Below are 19970 nucleotides of genomic sequence, written 5' to 3'. Positions count from 1 at the left end.
GCAGCGGACATCTGAGATGTGGAGTAAGGTTTTATAGACTAAATTTATAGTGATTGGATTGTGAGAAGCAGAAAGTGCAACCAACTTCTAAGACTGGACTGAAGGTGTGGAAAAATATCCCTGCAGATTTCTTTGAAAAACTGAAAGCAAGTCTCCTGAGAAGAATGGAAGCATAAAAAAGGCAAAGTGTGAACACAATAAGTACTAAAAAATGTTATATTACATTTATTTGTTGAGGCTTCTGTGTAATTTTCTGTTAAACATATGTTTTCTGCTTTTTTGACGATGAAAACGAATAACTTAATAACTTAATAGCTGCTTTGACTGGAGATCAAATGCATGAAGGGGCGGGGGGGGGCTCTGACTTTTGCACAGTACTGCGCATCTTCCATTTGACAGGACCAACTGGAAATCTTATGAACTGTCAACAGAGCTGGGAAAAACTTTCAAAACACGTGTGAATTGAGTTGGTGCTGTTGAGACTTTGCGGAGATCCTGATCTCTATGTACATTTTACTGAGTCACTGTTGGCTGTGGCTCAGTGGGTGAAGGCTTTGTGCCAAGACCCACAGCATATGTGGTACTAGAAGTTAATGGGTCAAATCTGGTGGGGAGATACCAGAAATGTTGATGTTGCAAGTGTGTTGTTTTGGAAGGAGATGGACCTGCTGCCACTGCGCCCTTGTAAAAGACATTAACGCCTTAAAATCCCAGGCTTATCACATACTAGGGCTTATAATTCAGTAACTACAGGGACTGCAATGCAAACTGGCTGAGCTATTCTGAGGTTATTCAGGCCATTTAAGGGGTTAAAGCAATGGTTCAGACAATAATTGAATTTCTACAATTGCTTCCTTACTCCAGATGTAGTTCATCAGCCAAGATATGTTTGGTGTCCAAAGTTTACCTCTTTACTTTTGCACTGGAACTATGAGACCAATGTAGATAGGAAGTAATCCATTAGTGTTGTGCAAACATCATGTTTAAATCTGCCCTAAACTGCATTGTTAGGTAATCTTAAACAAACATGCTCATGTGATTTATATTACTGTATGACGTACTGTTATCTATAAACATGGACAAAAGTACTGGCAACATTAAGGCTTCAAGATGAACGCAAAGTTTGGACACTAAATGTTTGGGCTAAAGAAGTTCTGTTGATTTTATTCACGACTGAACCATCACTTGAACTGTATATCTCTGCAGGCACCACTGAACAGCATGCTGCCTCAGCTTTGGTCTAGATGTAGAGATTTTTTTTATAATGAACCCCATGCAATTTCATGCTGTGATGTTGTTGTTTATTGTCCTGTGCACTGTTCCAGATGCAGCCCACACGTTCTGAGAGTTCCAACTGCGTCATCAAGAGAGAGCAGGAGAGATGCATGGAGAGGATCGCACTGCACGACCCCACACAGGACCAGGAGTTTGGTGAGAAGAAGAGCGTTTTTTGTTGTTTACTCAGATCTAATTTGTTGACCACTGCCCTTACAGCCTGACAATCCCAGGAGCTTTAATCAGGCCTGAAGTCTTAAAACAAAACCATCAACAATATTCTTAAAACAAACCCATCAACAAAATTCTGTCTGAACCAGACTGTAGTCCAACAAAAATCTGTCTGAATCCAACTGTAGCCCAACAAATACCTATCTGAATCTGACTGTAGCCTATCAAAATTGCTGTCTAAATTTGACTGTAGTCTGACAAAATTCTGTCTGAATCCGACTGTAGCCCAACAAAATTCTGTCTGAATCTGACTATAGCCCAACAAAATTCTGTCTGAATCTGACTGTAGCCCAATAAAATTCTGTCTGAATCCGACTGTAGTGCAACAACATTCTGTCTGAACCCGACTGTAGTCCAACAACATTCTGTCTGAACCTGACTGTAGTCCAACAACATTCTGTCTGAACCCGACTGTAGTCCAACAACATTCTGTCTGAACCTGACTGTAGTCCAACAACATTCTGTCTGAACCTGACTGTAGTCCAACAACATTCTGTCTGAACCCGACTGTAGTCCAACAACATTCTGTCTGAACCAGACTGTAGTCCAACAACATTCTCTCTGAACCCGACTGTAGTCCAATAAATACCTATCTGAATCTGACTGTAGCCTATCAAAATTCTGTCTAAATTTGACTGTAGTCTGACAAAATTCTGTCTGAATCCGACTGTAGTCCAACAACATTCTGTCTGACCCCGGCTGTAGTCCAACAAAATTCTGTCTGACCCCGGCTGTAGTCCAACAAAATTCTGTCTGACCCCGGCTGTAGTCCAACAAAATTCTGTCTGAATCCGACTGTAGCCCAACAACATTCTGTCTGAACCCGACTGTAGCCCAACAAAATTCTGTCTGAATCCGACTGTAGCCCAACAAAATTCTGTCTGAATCCGACTGTAGCCCAACAACATTCTGTCTGAATCCGACTGTAGTCCACAAAATTCTGTCTGACCCCGGCTGTAGTCCAACAACATTCTGTCTGAATCCGACTGTAGCCCAACAAAATTCTGTCTGAATCCGACTGTAGCCAACAAAATTCTGTCTGAATCCGACTGTAGCCCAACAACATTCTGTCTGAATCCGACTGTAGTCCAACAACATTCTGTCTGAATCCGACTGTAGCCCAACAACATTCTGTCTGAATCCGACTGTAGTCCAACAAAATTCTGTCTGAACCCGACTGTAGCCCAACAAAATTCTGTCTGAATCCGACTGTAGCCCAACAAAATTCTGTCTGAATCCGACTGTAGCCCAACAACATTCTGTCTGAATCCGACTGTAGTCCAACAAAATTCTGTCTGACCCCGGCTGTAGTCCAACAACATTCTGTCTGAATCCGACTGTAGCCCAACAAAATTCTGTCTGAATCCGACTGTAGCCCAACAAAATTCTGTCTGAATCCGACTGTAGCCCAACAACATTCTGTCTGAATCCGACTGTAGTCCAACAACATTCTGTCTGAATCCGACTGTAGCCCAACAACATTCTGTCTGAATCCGACTGTAGTCCAACAAAATTCTGTCTGACCCCGGCTGTAGTCCAACAACATTCTGTCTGAATCCGACTGTAGCCCAACAAAATTCTGTCTGAATCCGACTGTAGTCCAACAACATTCTGTCTGAATCCGACTGTAGACCAACAACATTCTGTCTGAATCCGACTGTAGCCCAACAAAATTCTGTCTGAATCCGACTGTAGCCCAACAACATTCTGTCTGAACCCGACTGTAGCCCAACAAAATTCTGTCTGAACCAGACTGTAGTCCAACAACATTCTGTCTGAACCCGACTGTAGACCAACAACATTCTGTCTGAATCCGACTGTAGACCAACAACATTCTGTCTGAATCCGACTGTAGACCAACAACATTCTGTCTGAATCCGACTGTAGTCCAACAACATTCTGTCTGAATCCGACTGTAGACCAACAACATTCTGTCTGAATCCGACTGTAGACCAACAACATTCTGTCTGAATCCGACTGTAGCCCAACAAAATTCTGTCTGAACCCGACTGTAGTCCAGCAACATTCTGTCTGAACCCGACTGTAGTCTGACAACATTCTGTCTGAACCCGACTGTAGACCAACAAAATTCTGTCTGAACCCGACTGTAGTCCAGCAACATTCTGTCTGACCCCGACTGTAGACCAACAACATTCTGTCTGAACCCGACTGTAGTCCAGCAACATTCTGTCTGAACCCGACTGTAGCTGTTAGGATTTTCATGGTTGTGTAGTTTATGCCCAGCTTTACCGGATAATTTGGTGGATAAAAATGCTTTAAAATGGGCCTATTCAGGCTGAAGTTTTAAGGATTGTTTCAGCCTGGGCTGCTTTCTGAATGGCGCGTGACACAAGGCAGCCAGTCAAAACAGAGCTCATTTAAATATCGTCGGTGACCAAAGTGTTAGCACATCTAGCATCTCTGTTGACTAGCGCTACCCTCTCTGCCACCCCCGAGTTCATCGAGTGCATCTCAGTCGATATGTGTCATCCAAATCATCCCTACACACACACACACACACATACACACACACACACACACACACTTGCATGTTCTTGTCAGAGTCTTGTATTTGTCGGCAGTAAACAGGAAGCAAGGGCTGTGACACCTGGCAGCAATTACAGTGGCAGTGCTGGAGAAGTGGTTTCATTTCAACCAGCCTGAGTACTACCACTTACAGAGAGAGAGAGAGAGAGAGAGAGAAAGAGAGAGAGAGAGAGAGAGAGAGAAAGAGAGAGAGAGAGAGAGAGAGAGAGAGAGAGAGAGAGAGAGAGAGGAGTAAGAAGTAGTAAGAAGAGAAAGAGAGAAGAGAGAGAATCATGTAAGAGAAAGAGAGATAGACCGAGAGAGAAAGAGGGAGAGAAAAAGAGTGATAAAGAAAGAAAAAAAAGAAAAAGAAGAGGAAGACAAATAAGATAAACAGTTTTAGGAGAGTGAGAGGAGAAAGAGAAAAAGATAAAGATGAAAAAGAAAGCAGGAGAAAGAAGTGAAAAGAAGGGAAAGAAAAAGAGTGGAGAGAGGTGTGCAGAGAGAAAAAGAAGAGAGAGAGAAACCAGAGAAAGTAGAGAAAGGATAGAAATAAAGGGGAGAGAGAAAAGGAGTAAGAGGAAGTAAAGAGAGAAGAAAGAGAGAAACGTGAAAGAAAAAGAGCAGAGAGAGATGAAAAAGAGAGAGATAGAGAGAGTGAGGGAGATAGAGAGAGAAAGAGTGAGAGAGAAACAGAGAAGAGACAGGGAGTTAGAGAGATTGAGAGAAGGAAAGAAAAGCATGGAGAAAAAGAGCAGAGAGAAGAGATAAATGGATTTGAAAGGGTGAGAGAGAGTGAGAAAGACAAAAAGAAAGAAAGAAAGAAAGAAAGAAAGAAGAGGAAGACAAAAAGACAAACAGTGTTAGAGAGGAGAAAGAAAAAGATAAATACAAGAAACAAAGAGGAGATACAAAGAAAGCAGGAGAAAGAAGTTAAAGGAAAAGAGAAAAAGAGAGAGTGGAGAGAGGTGTGTAGGGAGAGAAAGAAGAAATTGAAAAGGAATAAAGAAAGAAACAGGAATAAAGAGAGGGAGAGAAATGAGAGAGTAAATGGAGAGAGTAGGACAGAAAAAAGGAGAAAGAAGAAGTAAGAAGAGAAAGAGAGAGAGAGTGGAGAGAGATAAAGACGAGAAAGAGAGAGATAGAAAGAGGGAGGAGAGAAACAGAGAGAGAAGGGACAGGGAGTGAGAGAGATGGAGAGACTAAGAAAAAGAACGAAGATGGAGAAGGACAGCATAGATGAGGAAGACCAAATAGAAACAATATTACCGACGAGGAGGAAAAAGAGAAAAAGATAAAGATGATAAAGAAAGAGAAGAGAGAAAGAAAGAGCAGGGGAAAGAAGTGAAAAGAAGAGAGAGAAAGAGAGAGCAGAGAGAGAAACTGCAAAGAGGGAAGGAGAGAAATAGAGAAAGAATAGAGAGAGAGAGAGAGAGAGAGAGCGGGCGAGCAGGAGAACTCTGACTCATGGCTCTGGCAGCCTCAAGGCCACTCTGGCTAATTCTGACTGTTTAGAGCAGAAGATAATAGATTTTAAAGGGGTGAAACAGCTTCAGCTCCTACCAATTAGTCAGTGCGTGTTCTCTAAAGGCCAGGCTCACACTGCTGGAAACAACACTGGAGTTTTCTGGAAGCTGCACCGCCAAAAGGCTTAAACTTATGTTAGCTAGCAAAGGTTTTCCAATAATCCATTTGTTATGTATAGCCAACCATACCGCTCTGTATGAAGTGTGGAATAAAGTCATTTATCTACAGTTTCTTTTGCTTACCGCTTAGCGTTTTCACGGCAAATGCACATTTGTACATTGTGAGTGAAAAATAACAGCACGATAACAGACAGTAGGCACAAATGAAACACAACAGGCATGTAATCTGGATTTAAAAAACACAAATTGAACGTGCATTCCTAATATTGTCTGGAACGATATTCCTAATAATAATAATAATAATAATGAGCTTCCACCAGCTGAACTGTAGGTGATCCTAAGGGTTTTGAGTAAGCCTGCCTCAGCTGAGCGACGTAGTCTGGAGGGACTTTAATGCTTCAGTGCATCAGTAAGATGTGTAGGAGTGATGAGCTTTATGTCAAAAGCAAGGCCATGCAGTCAGTGCATTGCTTAGAGGGGAAATCCACTGAATTTTTAAAATTTCAGCATAACTCAGTGGTTGAGATGTAAACAATGTCATTTAGAGTGGTTTGATGTGAAGTGGTTCATTGTAGAGAAATCTATCAACGCTGATTTCTTTACAGTGGTGGTGATAGGAACCAGGGGTCACAGTGTTTACCTGTCCGTGCTAATGTTGAACGTACACGTGTCTTCTAAGTTTTCATATGTAATGTGATAATGATAAAATGATAGTGTTGTATGAAAATATTGATACATTTGAGTGTCGTGATAATATGTTTTGTGATACTGTATTGATTTTCAAAACATCGTATCGATTTGGAATTTATAGTTTATTTGCATGGATTCATGGCAGGCCACGGTTCATGTCGTGTTGTGTTTAAACCTCCGACCACTAGATGGCAGTGTTGTCCATTAGACTCTTCCACTCCAACGTAAACAAGTAGTGTAAGTGTGTACCACTAATGTTAGCATTAGCACACATAGCTGACTAGTAATGCTACCACTGATGACTGAATCTGAAAGACTTAAGGCGTGTCCCAATTCAGGGGCTGCATCCTTCGAAGGTTGCGGTCTGCAAAGGCGTGTCCTTCAAAAGCAGCGTAGAGCTGGAGATCCCCCCACAGTCTTATAAATCTCTCTGTCTGCTTCTTGCTTCTTATAAGAAAATTAAACGTTAGCGTAAGTTTTGCTTCAGACCACATTGGCTTTTTTTAACATTTGTATCGCTCACTATTCGACTCAGTATAAACCCACTTACCTTTAAAAGTAAACTTCTCAGCTGCCGTTTGCTCTTCTGCTGACGCCGCCATGTTCTCGAATCCTATGTTGACTAGCGAAGGATCCACCCATTGGATCCTTCGTTGCCATGGAAAAGAAGGACACATTTCTTGGCTGCATACAAAGGAGACTTCGAAATGGGACAGCTTAGTCGTGCCGCCCTTCAAATGCAGCCCCTGAATTGGGACACAGCTTTAGATTGGTGCCCTACAATTTGCCCTACCCATTGAGTGAGCATGCCCATGTAATTACTATAGCAACTACTTCAAGTCTGTTGTACAGTCTATCGTATCGTCCAGATTAATATTACTCCTTACCCCCTGATGAGGTGATTTAGGTTGTCAAATTACCTACTTATTCTTTTAATGTTGGTAACATTTTCTGATAAGGAGATTCAGACGAGGCTAAAGTTGGCTTTCTATTTGTCAGCTTCTTGTTTGAAGTTTCCCATTACATCTTAAAAAGTAGTTGCATTCTGGCAGCTAAGGAAGTATAATAATAACTGCTGCACCATTTAAGGTGGAACAGTAAAAAATTTGAACCAGAAGCTGGCGAATAGGATGTTGACTTCAGCTTTGTGTGATTTTGGTTATCTAAATGTCTTACCTATGGTTTTATGTACGGAGCCACCTATAAAGATGCGCTATGGTAGGAAATTTCGACAAGGCCGTACAGTTTGTCAGAACCAGACTTCTGTAATATGGAGAATGCAGTAAAGCCTCGTTAGACCCTCCCAACAACACACCACGGACATCACTGCACTCAAGCTGTGAGGACATAAAACATTTTTTTTTTTTAATTGATGTATTATTAAGATGTACAATATGTATAAAATGTATAAAATATGTATAATATGTACAAAATGTATAAAAGTAAACTTTTTCTTCTACTCAGATTTCATGCATATGGTGGTGTTTTGCTATATCACTTGCTTACAGTATCAAAATATATCGCAATATAATTGTAACCCCTGTATCGTGATACATATCGTATCGCCATGTTCTTGCCAATACACAACCCTATAAAATATTGGTAAAGCTAAAAAATATGTTGTCTTTGGCAACTATTTTGCCTTATAACACCCTGCATGTACAAACAGATTATTAAAGTGTTTTAGGTCAACAATTCGTAAAACCATGTCTGAGACATCAGGCAGTGAGGAAGCTTTTAATAATAAACTCTGCAAATGCCTGAATTCTATCACCGCTGGGACTTGACAAGTTTCGCTGGAACAGAACGTTTCACATCAAATCACTCTGAATGGCTTTGTGTACATCTTAGTCATTTAATTATGCAGAACTCTTGACCAAAAAAATAGTGTAATTCCCCTTTAATAGGAAAGTAGTGTCAACTGAATAAAGCCAAAGTATTATGCTCCTCGTAAGCTCCCTGGTTGCTGCATTCTGAACTAGATGAAGCATATTTAGAGATAGCACGATTCGCTTTCTGACAGTCAGGAACAGCACATCATTTCATCATTTTTTCACTTTAATCATCTTCCGCCCCAATAACTCTGCTACATACTGTCCGCAGGAACAACACTTCACATCACTTCACTGTGAATAGGTGGGACTAAACTGTTATAGGCTGAATAGTTGGTCATCTGTAAATGTCCTTGTGACATCACAACCACAATGAATGGAAAACAGATGATGTTAACAACAAAAATGTTACATAACAGAAAAATGTTTTTGCATAAATTTCCATAATAAGTTGGTATAGACTGTGAAATGAACAGTACGTCTTGAAGTAGAACAGTAGGGTTTTTAAGCGACAACATTCCATCAACAAGTTCAGTGCACATTTTTGAGATGCTGCTTAACTCATCTGATTTTTTCCATTTTTCTGCTAGATATTTGAACAGGTGTGCAAAGCCTACTTTCCACCATCAAACTAGAGCTTCTTAGTACCTTTAGTTTCCACGGTTACGGCGCTAATTCAAAATTTTATTTCCGCAGCCTTCCCTCCAGCCGTCAGTGCTCAAAGTCACTACGTAGTACATCAAAACGTTTTATATCAAAAAAGCAAAAAATCTGGATTTCCATAATGTTGATATTCCTTAAAATCAAACTGCTGCTCAGCATTGACGCTGGCTTGCCGTCAGCTCTCCACACAAGGACAGCAGCCGTTCATGGCAGTGTGCGATACGGCACAGTAATGAGGTCTGGCGGTGGTCTATTATTACTGTAGGTCTATACTGGGTTTCATAATGGAGACTTATGGGAGTCCATCCTGTTTATCCTTTTAATGAAAGACGGAGCATCTCTCTCTCTCCCTGCCTCTCTCCTCCCTCTCTCTCCCTCTCCCTCTCTTTCTCTCGCTAGCTAATGTGGCTGTTTTATTTCGAGCTGAAAGATTTCCTGTCTGTGGAACAGCAGTCTGTTCTAGTTTAAGGACATAAAGAAATGAAAATCAATAAAGGAGACGTACTGTATAGAGTCTGCACCATCAGGGCTTTTATTTTGAGACATTTAGAAGTCAGAAAAAAAAAACATTAAAGCTTTTAATTAGCTAGAATGCCCTTTTTCTTGCAAGCTGTTCACTTTTTAGTGATTTCACCGCATGTGAACTAGTATTTTAGATTCATTAATCGTCTTTTATTTTACTCTTTGATTTCACTTTATCACTACTTCTTTTGCTTTTCTTTCATTATATCAGTTTTATTATCTTTTTCCTTTCTTTTGTTTCACTGACTTTTATCTGTCTTTCTCTCTCTACTTTTTTTCGCATTTTTATCTTTCCACTTTCTCTTCTTTATCTCATTCTTTCACTTCTCTCTTTTTTCTCTTTGCTCACTCTGTTGAAGTCTTTAGTAAAGTGCTATATAAATAAAATATAGTATTGATAGGGCTGCATCGACTACATCGGATAGTGGTGTTGAGTAATGAGTAACATGCTCATTTATTCATACGCAACTTCATAAAATTGCACAGTATCAGCTTCTGATGTCATGTAACATAAGCGAAGTGAACCATGGAGGTCGGGCAGAAAGTCACCGGACACTTTAAACATTCCATCTTGATATGTTCCCACCAGGAATTCACTGTGTAATTTGTCTTTGTATTATAGGCTGTAAAGACATGGTATCGTCCTACCGTGTACATCACCACCTGCTTTAATTTCAGTGCACAGTGTTAGCAAAGCTGCTATGGCTCAGTTTCTCAGTGTGTTTGCTCAGTACTCGGACATGCAGCATGTTGTTTTGAAGAAAATAGCTTTACTTCAATCGTTCATACACAGAGCTGTCTGTAGAGGCTGCGTCTTATGTAGCATGGACTGAACATTTTCGTAGTCCTTAAAAATGTACAGTGTGAATCACCAAAGAACAGGATTTCTAAAATCACACAGTGTCTGTGTGGCTTTGGAGGACATTCAAATACAGCTCAACTAGCCAAACAAAACAGGACGTAAAACTCGAAACGTGAGCTACTCAGATAGATTCGCCTCAGATGTGATTCCTGCTGTCACAGTGCAACAAAGATTATTGTCGAAGGACACAAATGAGGATCAAAACTATGAAACATACTTACAGCTGTACAGAAGTGCTCTTTTGACACACAACAAAACCTTCTCTTCTCCACTGCAGTGCTAGCCAATCCAAGGTAACTAATGTAACAAAGCTAGCTAATGCATTTCATTTAAAATCAGCTACATTTTAATGATTTAATTTTAAGCTACATTGCACTCATTTATATTCACAACTACTATGCTAAGTAGTAATTCATTATGGTATTGGCGAGTACTAAAAAATGTACTCATACTTGTACTCGATCTGAAAACAATGGTATTCTCGTGTATACTGTATATAGTCGCTGTCATTTTCAGGTCCGAATCAGGGATTGACTGCGCTGGCGCAATGCCTTCAATTTGCTGTGCTTTGTGAAGGATTGACGTGCAAGACACGACAGAAGCTGAGAATGACGAGAGACTACACAGAGCTTTAATTCAGTGTTTTCACTCCAGACTTGGAGCTGCTGCACTGTACAGTTTAACATTCATCTCTGCTGTACACACTTCGTTCAGCTCAAGTAGGGATTAATTAGCTAATAATATCAGGTATTTTAACCAGGGAAACCACAATTGTGCAGTGCAGACATACAAAATCACATCTGTCGAAACACGACGTAGATTTCTGACCCACGACATTCAGTCTTATGTTTAACGTTTATGTTTCTCCGTTCAAACTTCATTTAAATCCCCAGAAACAGGAAGTAAAGTTATACCGGCTATTTGCAGCTCCGTTAGGGGGACGACTGTTTACCTCGTGGTTGTTAACATTAGCCAAAGTTATCTAAAGGCTAGCATTATTCACATCTGTGTTAATTAGCTGATGTCTTACCCTCCTATGATGACAGAGTTTTTTCTCCTTTTTATGCAACACCATGGGATCCTTTACCCACCCTGACGTGAAGAGCCGGTGGGCTTCTGTGCTTTTAAATGCTTTGAGAGGCTCTCCAGAATAGGGAGAGGGGTTGTGTATGACATATATATATATATATATACACACACATATATATATATATATATATGTGTGTGTATATATATATATATATATAGATGTCAGGAAGACACAAATTTGGTAGCTTTACTCCAGTTTAAGTGGGACCAGGAGTTCAGGGGAAACTAGATGCATTCCTATCCTAGGGTTTCATTAAAACACTTTGAGTGTAACTAAATTAAAAAATGCTATATAAACAACAATCTTTATTATTATAAGTGCATCATCAGGATCATTTCAGTCTGGCCTGCCTTTGAATAAGGCAACCAATCAGACCAGAGATCATTTACATATATCAGTCTCAAAGGAATGGTGACAGTAGCATTTTTAAAAGCAAAAAGAAAGATTGGAGATGGTGGAAGTGATGACTGTTGCATTATGACTGTTTTTGGTACATAAACCCACACAGATGTTAAAAGTGGACTTCAGGAAAAAATAAAGTAAAATACAAGAAAAGGACGTGCGGCCTGAGCCCCATTCATTATCTCCCATGATTCATGAGTGGGTGCTCTCTTCCGGACCATAGTGCATCGATCCTGTATCATACTTATGCTCCATATTAGCACAGCGCTGGGGCAGATGATGTATTTTCATATAGAGATTTACCCAGTGTTTGTTGTGCTTGTGGGCGTGTGTGGGGGCACATGCATGCAGAATTAAGGCAGCAATTCAAATCCCTCCAAATGCAGATAAATGAAGCATTTCAGGCTTTAGAATCTGGGACAGCACACCTTCCTGGATTCCAAATTCGAAAAATGAGTTCTATTACATGTTGACGTCTGATCCAATCCAATTACACTGGATCAATGTAATCTGTAGAAACACATCACTCTTTGCTAGTGTGGTTCTCTGACCCACAGGGCTGATCTGGACTGGGTTTCCCAAAAGCATTTTAGCACTGAGATGCTTCTTAAATGGTAGAGCGAGCAGCACACTGAAAACTCTCTCTCTACCAGTTAAGATGATCTTAACACTAAGGTGCTTTTGGGTACACTGGGCCCTGAGCAAACATCCTCAGAAATCCGCCACCTACATACTGTTAGTTAATCGTTTTCGCAGTACTGGCTTCTGCAGTGCTATTGATATAAAGGGCTGCAGTATGCAAATGAGCCTTGAAACGGTCCTTATATCGCTGCTGTCGGAACAAAACCTTGTCTCTCCGTTTTTTTTACGTTTTTCAGTTTTTGACATGATTTGAAAATGTCTGCTGCCCTTTACGTTGTATGTAAATTTCATGATGAACGGACCAAAAAAATGACCCAAAATGACTTGGAAAGAACTCTGGTTCCATTGCCTTACATTAAAAGTAACGTATGTTTTTTCCTTCTCCTGTAAAGCTGCCATTTTGGAGATAGACGGTTTTGTTCCGACAGCAATGATATGCTTTATTTTGTGCTGTGAGCATCCTGACCAATCACAGACTTTCCTCATTAGCATCTCTGCGAGTGCTTGGATGAATCAAGGTATTTCTATCATAGAAAGAATGAAGAAATTGAATTAAATTGCCATTTGACATACTTCAAGTAAGCTATGGTAGTGTGTATTAATATTACTCCTGCAATCTCACTGTTTTAGTATCAGTTGCATAATAATGGAAATATGAATTTTTCATGCTTTTTTTTGAAAGAAATCAGTTTGATGTGGTATGTAAACATTTTCATATGTAGTGTTCACTCTTCAGTCCATACAATCCTTGCTGCCAAACAAAGCTGTAATATAGCCCATTTTGAATGAAATTTGTTTTGTGATGTCACTAAAAGTTAAGCTAATGTTTTAAAGAGTGTTGCAGCCCAGACTACTTTTTAATGCAATACAGAGCAGCCAGACAGGACAGAGTGCACTTACATATATCAGCCTTAAAGGCACAATAACAAAAACAGCCTGTTTAATTCTAAGTAATAAAGAGAGGCTGGAAAATAGTGATGTAAAAATGAATTATGGCTTTGGTTTTTGGTACCTAAAACCAAACAAACATCAATAATTGACCACGGGGGAAAAATGAAATGCCAGTAAGATAATGAAAATGTAAGATGTAGGCCCTTTAAGCATGTAGGCTTTATTCTGTTGTAATAGCTTCAATTGTCTCTGTAATGGTCAGACAGTTTGGGTGTGTGCAGTCCGTGATTCGTCTCTGTCCATTCCATCTTCTCTCTGCTGGTTTGGACTACTCTTATTTGCCCTTTAAGAGGTAATTGGCTTTGTGTCCAGGCTGCCAGACAGAGCAAAAACAGATTAGAGTGAAGAGGAGGGGGCAGCATGTGCCACCGGGCAGAAAAAAAACAATCTACTGCTCTCTTCCTCCACCAGAGAGAGATAGAGAGAGAGAGAGAGAGAGAGAGAGAGAGAGAAGAGAGAGAGAAAGACTGAAATAGAAAAAAGAGCGAGAGAGAAAGAAAGAGTTAGAGAGTGTGAAAAGGAAAGAAAGAAAGAAAGAAAGAAAGAAAGAAAAGACAAAACAGAAAAGAACAAGAGAGATGTAGAAAGTGAAATAGCACAGAGAGAGAGAGAGAGAGAGGGAGAGAGAGAGAGATAGATTGAAATAGAAAAAAGTGTGAGAGAAAGAAAGAAAGATAGAGAAAATAGTGAGAGAGATGTAGAGGGTGTGAAATAGCAAAGAGAGAGAGAGAGATTGAAATAGAAAAAAAGAGTGACAGAAAGCAAGAGAGAGTGTGAAAAGGGGAGAAAGATTGAAAAAGAAGGAACAAAAGAAAAAGAAACAGGGAAAAAAGATGGGAGATAGATGGATGGATGGATGGATGATAGATAGATAGATAGATAGATAGATAGATAGATAGATGGATAGATGGATAGATAGATAGATAGATAGATAGATAGATAGATAGATAAAAAGTGATGGGAGATAAACAGACAAAAACAGTTTAGAAATGTATAGAAAAAAACAGAGAGACTGAGAGAGAGAGAGAGAGAGAGAGAGAGAGAGAGAGAGAGAGAGAGTTAATGTGAATGTAGTATTGTTTATTTCTGGGCTGATTATGTACACATACGGGGCAGATTCATCACTGGACTCCATCAGGCACACGGCCAGAGTTACTGTGCTTGTGAACTCTACCAGGACTTTTTTTTGGCTGGGTTCCATGCTTTGTTGTAGACGAGCCAGTGTTATTTCACTGCCTAAATGTGGAAAGATCACACATCTGGAGTCGACTGCCTTAACTGCAGAAACAACACCAACAAGAAGCCGAGAGGTAGTTCTGAGAGAATGTGTGCTTGTAATTTGAGTTTTCAGTGGCCGTTCTGTACATCTGCCCAGGCCTTGCGCTGTATGTGTTCGAGCCTCACTCCCCTCACTCCAACCTGACTGTCTTTGTTTTTGGTTTAAAATATGACAATCGCTGGGCATCACTGAAAATCTTCTAAATCAGAGATTATGCGCTCTGATGGTTTTGCTCCTAACTCTCTCTAATACCCCGATTTCATTCTGATGGAGAGCTCCAGGATACAGTGCTTTAGTCCGGCATGCACGAAAACACGCAGCATTCTCACCGACTCCAGAGAAAGGCAGGGGGAGGCGGAGGAGAAGCTGCAGCTGCCTAAACGGAGCTGTCATCAGCTTTCTGACAGTACACTGAGGCATCGCCGGAGCGAAGATAATCACTGTAAGGTGCCAAAGGAAAGCAGAGGAGCGGAATTCAATTCCCCCATCAGGAGACGATGCAGTTGAGAATGTGATGGATTTTCGCCATGATCACGTATTGATCAGCCTCACCTCCAGGGTCAGGATGAGTCATATGGAGACTGGGGGAGGAGTGTTGGCTCATAGCGCCCCCTGTTGGTCTGAGTGGCTTGAGTCTCAGCTTTAAAGGAATTCATGTGACGTCACTGCCGTTTTCATGACTGGAACAATCAAAATGCTTTATGTGTGCTGTGCGGATTGCAACAACAGCTAATGATAGAACAAACATGTAAAGTCTTACAGATTTGAAATTTATTTACATTGATTATTAAAAGAACCAATATCACAATTTGTAGTAACTTATTTGTCAGGAAATATTACTAATGTTAAAAGGCCCATATCATGGAAAACCAAACATTTCTTGTTTTGTTTACTTTGATACAGTATGCAAACACTGTTTCAAACATATGATGAGAACAGAGCTAATTTATATATATCAGTCTTAAAGGCACGGTGACGTTAACAGCCTGTTTTAATTTTAAGAGAGGCTGAAAAATGGCCATGTAAAAATGAATTTTGACTGGTTTTGCTACATAAAACCACACAGATGCCATAAATGGACAAAACAAACAAAATACAACAACACTGTAGGATATGGGCCCTTTAAAGTTTACATAGCTTAATGCAAAATTACACTGATATGCAACACCCTGAAGCAGGTCCACATAATTCACTGGCTAATCTACCTAACTTTAACATCAGGGATGGTTTGCAATTGAGTTTTTATAATGATGTCGCAAGAAAATGAATATCACCAGTTTTATATCATATATTGATAATGTCTCATGTACACTTTGCTGTCCTCTGATCACAGCATGCAGTTTTTATACGGCAAATAGCTTTTTTGATTTATAGTGATATAGGAATGTAGCATTAAGAGTCATGCCTAAGGATGTGGTGTCATTTCTGCCTGAGTGGGAAATCGAACCCCCATCTTTCACATGTGAGACAACGGCATTATCCACTATATCCACGATATTAGCCAAGGCTAGATAGATACAGCTGATAAAATCAGTGAAAAAACTTTTGTCAGGATATTTTTAATAGTTGAATTAAAGGGCTCATATTCTGCATTTTTCTTGTTTTGCATTGTTCTTCCTGAAGTCCAGTTTTGTGATTGTATGTATTTGTCCCTTAGAATTTGTCTGTTCATAATAATTAGGTTGTAAGGTTGCTTTGGTTTACAGTCATATGCAAAGGTTTGAACACCAGTCAAATAACATGTTTTGTTGATGTTCTAAGTGAAAATAAGTTAACACATCCTATGCAGGGATTAAACTTAAATATGGCATTTCCTTAAAATTGTAGTGCACAGTTTCTTTAACATACTGAGGTGAAAAACATAAATTATAAAATGTGCTATAACTTTTGCACAGGCCACATTTTATGTTTTATCTTTTCCTAATATGTCAAATTCAGCAAATTAATAATTGTGCATTAAAATGTGCAGATGTGTTTTCTCTGTAGAGGCTGCGTTAACTTATTTTCTCTTAGAAAATCCATAAAACATAATTTCATCATGGGTGCATACAACTGTATAGGTAAATGAGCTCTATTCTGATTGGCTGTCCCATTGAGAAATTAAATCATGTTCAGACTGAAATGTAGAGAACAAACTGTTGAGTTCCAACTGAAATTTTCAAGGACATGGGAAAAACAAGCTTCATTCGCTCCATTCGGATGTGTGAATCCTTTGGAAGGCTGCAATGAACCATTGGCTTCCCGAAATACATGAACAGCACAATGTTTAATCGATTCTCTACATCTTCTGCTTTAAGAACTACAGACTGTTTGCAGGAACTACATCACTGAAACATTAATTAGTGAGGCTGAACTGCTGTAGGCTGAATCGGTGGTCATATGGAAATGTGTTCATGGTTGTGACATCATAAATGGACCGTATGGAATGATACAGCTATAATGTTTACAGTGTTTTCAAAGTACATAGAACTCTTTTAATTCCAAAAAGCAAATTTAGTTTATCCATGACATGAGCCCTTAAAAGCGAGTTTTGTTTAAATTTTAGCTTTAAGTCTTTTTTTGAAGTGCATTGTGGAGGAGAGGAGAAGTAGGTGCTGTTCTTGGTGCCTCTTTAGAGAGAAAAAAAGAACTCACAAAGATGAGTCTTCATACAAAATTGCTTATGACAGTTTTAAAAGTAGTTGACACATGAAGAGTATTAAGGGTTGAGTGGCCTGTGGCCTTTTGGTATATTGAGGCTGATGTGTCTGTGTAAGTGCTTCGTGTTGTGTCCCACAGGCTGTGCTTGGGAGTGGGATAACCTGACATGTTGGCAGGCTGCCAGCGTAGGCGAGATTGTCGTGGTCAACTGCCCTGAACTCTTTGGGTTTATGAGTCCTGAGGAGGGTGAGTGACTTTTATGTCTGCTTTTGTATGTACAGTTTATATTCGAGCTTCATCTATCACAACACATTGGCATTAATCAGGGGTCCAAGCACTAAAAGTATTGTTGGGGTTCACATTTTTCTTATTATTATTTCTTCATATAATTATTTGTATTACATTTATTTTACAATTCTGCATTCAGTACTACTTAGTCCAGTATTTAAAGTGATAATCAGCCAATAAATATGTAGTATTTAAAGTTTGTCATCTATAAAAATAAATAAAAATGTGTTACAGTAGTAGCAGCAACCTTGAAGGCTGAATTCTGCTCATGCTTTTGTCCATTGTTATTTATAACAGTATGTCATACAGTGTCAGAAACAGCAAAATCTGAGATTTCTTAACAACTCAACATGGGCTGAAGCAAGTGTGCAAATATTTAGCCACGCAGTTTTGATTATGCTTATATGTAGGGCTTTACATTTCACTGGCTTGATCTATTACAACATATTGCCATTAATTAGGGGTCCAAGCACCAAAAGTGCTGTCCTTGCTCACATTTTACATTTTACTGGCCTCAATTACTTGTTGATATTTCCAAGTGAGTACTCGATTACCCATTCTCAACATCAAACCTAAAACTAGTAATATTTCCATTTCATAATGCAGCGAGAGCAACACAGATGAGTTGAGCTCAGTCATAGCCAAGCTGTAGTTCAACCATGCTTCCAGGTACTAAATATAGAATCGAATACCAACTTAAGGAACAAATCCTTGAGTTTTCTAATTATTCAGGCCAGAACTGCTTGGGATCATTACGTGTTAGCTTCATTAGCCTCATAGCTCCAGTACAAAACTAAAGAAGCAAACTTTAAACATCAAACATGTCTTGGGTGATGGACTAAGTTTGAATTAAGGGCTAAACCTTGTACATTTTTTCACCCAGTATCACTGTAAGTCTGATATTGATTGTATTCTGGTGGTTTCACAGGCCTTGGCAAGATCAGCAGGAACTGTACTGAAGACGGCTGGTCTGAAACTTACCCACATTACGTGGACGCCTGCCTGCCTGATGAGAATGGCACCAAACCCGTATGTGCTCTTTCAAAATACACTTTCTACTGCTGCACATTAAAGGGCCCACATCAAGGAAAAACAAATGTTTATTTATTTATTTTTTTAATATAATCACTTTATCACTTTAATGTAACATTTAAATATACTTTTCGTTCCCCAGTTCAAACAGTCTGTATATAAAAATTAATCTGCATCTGACGTCACAAAACGCATTTACATATTTTCCATTTAGTATACAGCAGTTTAGCCCTGCTTGTATAACTTGAAAGTTAGAAGCAGTGTTCCAGCCTGGACTGCTTTTTGAAAGAGACACAATACATGGCAGCCAATCAGAACAGAGATTATTTACATATATCAGTTTTAAAGGTACAGTAACAAACACAGCCTACTTAATTCTAATGGATAGAGGGAGGATGGAAAATGGCCTTATAAAAATGAATTATGACTGAACAGAAACCCATGTAAATGTCATAAGCGGACCCCTTGCACAAACACACAGAAACAGCTTCTTTGCTTGCTGTTCGTATGTGGAAGAAAAATATACATAGATATAATTACTCATATTAAAAATGTATGTGCCATAAATATGCAGTTATGTGATGTTTTCAAAATATATTTAAATATGCCATGTTTAATATTCAGATATATGCCAATATATGCATAGATTAAATGTATATATCTATGTATAAAATGTCCATTATTTATGTTTACATATATGTCAAACAATATGTAAATATATTTCCTTTGCATATTTGTTTATCATGTGCTCCTTCCTTTTTCTACAGGATATGTACTATGCATCGGTGAAGGCTCTTTATACAGTGGGCTACAGCACCTCCCTGGTGTCCCTCACCACTGCTATGGTCATCCTTTGCAGGTTCAGGTCAGTCTAACAGCCCTATGTCCAGTAATCACACCGCATATAACAGATATTGGGGAAACCAGTCTAGGGGTCAATTCCATTTCAGCTCAGGTTGTCCTGCATTGGAAATTGAATTTCATCCTGCCAGTTGGAGGGAGCCCTATTTTTTCCCCTCCTCCAAGTGATTCTGATTTAATTCTGCTGGCTGTAGCAGGACTTGCAATGAAATGGGCTCTGACCCCTGTGGAGACTTTTTTATGTCACTGTTATTCCTGTTCGCTCCTGTATCTTCTTTACACGCACTGTTCTCAGAGCAACCCAACCCATTCATTAGTGCACACTTAACTTGTCCATGGCTTTGACAGGAAGCTGCACTGCACCAGGAACTTCATCCACATGAATTTGTTTGTGTCGTTCATCCTGCGAGCCATCTCTGTCTTCATTAAGGATGGGGTATTGTATGCTGAGGAGGACAGTGACCACTGCTTTGTCCACACGGTGAGGCCTTTTCTTTGCATCAGTCTTGTCTTATATATACAGTACTGTGAAAAAGTT

General features: G+C 39.5%; 1 protein-coding gene across 2 annotated transcripts in view; it reads left to right on the top strand.

Annotated features, from left to right (window-relative positions):
* The window catches only part of adcyap1r1a (adenylate cyclase activating polypeptide 1a (pituitary) receptor type I), a 58409-nt gene that overhangs the window by 21776 nt on the left and 16663 nt on the right, over positions 1-19970 (top strand). For both annotated transcript variants that reach the window (XM_036556657.1, XM_036556655.1), the window contains exons 4-8: positions 1326-1431; positions 17390-17497; positions 18468-18568; positions 19339-19436; positions 19781-19913. In XM_036556657.1, coding sequence (XP_036412550.1) covers positions 1326-1431; positions 17390-17497; positions 18468-18568; positions 19339-19436; positions 19781-19913 — 546 coding nt within the window. The remainder of the gene's footprint in view (positions 1-1325; positions 1432-17389; positions 17498-18467; positions 18569-19338; positions 19437-19780; positions 19914-19970) is intronic.

This window comes from Colossoma macropomum, unplaced genomic scaffold (assembly GCF_904425465.1).
Source record: "Colossoma macropomum unplaced genomic scaffold, Colossoma_macropomum, whole genome shotgun sequence".
Classification (NCBI taxonomy): Eukaryota; Metazoa; Chordata; class Actinopteri; order Characiformes; family Serrasalmidae; genus Colossoma; species Colossoma macropomum.
This window is presented reverse-complemented; position numbering and strand designations above follow the sequence as displayed.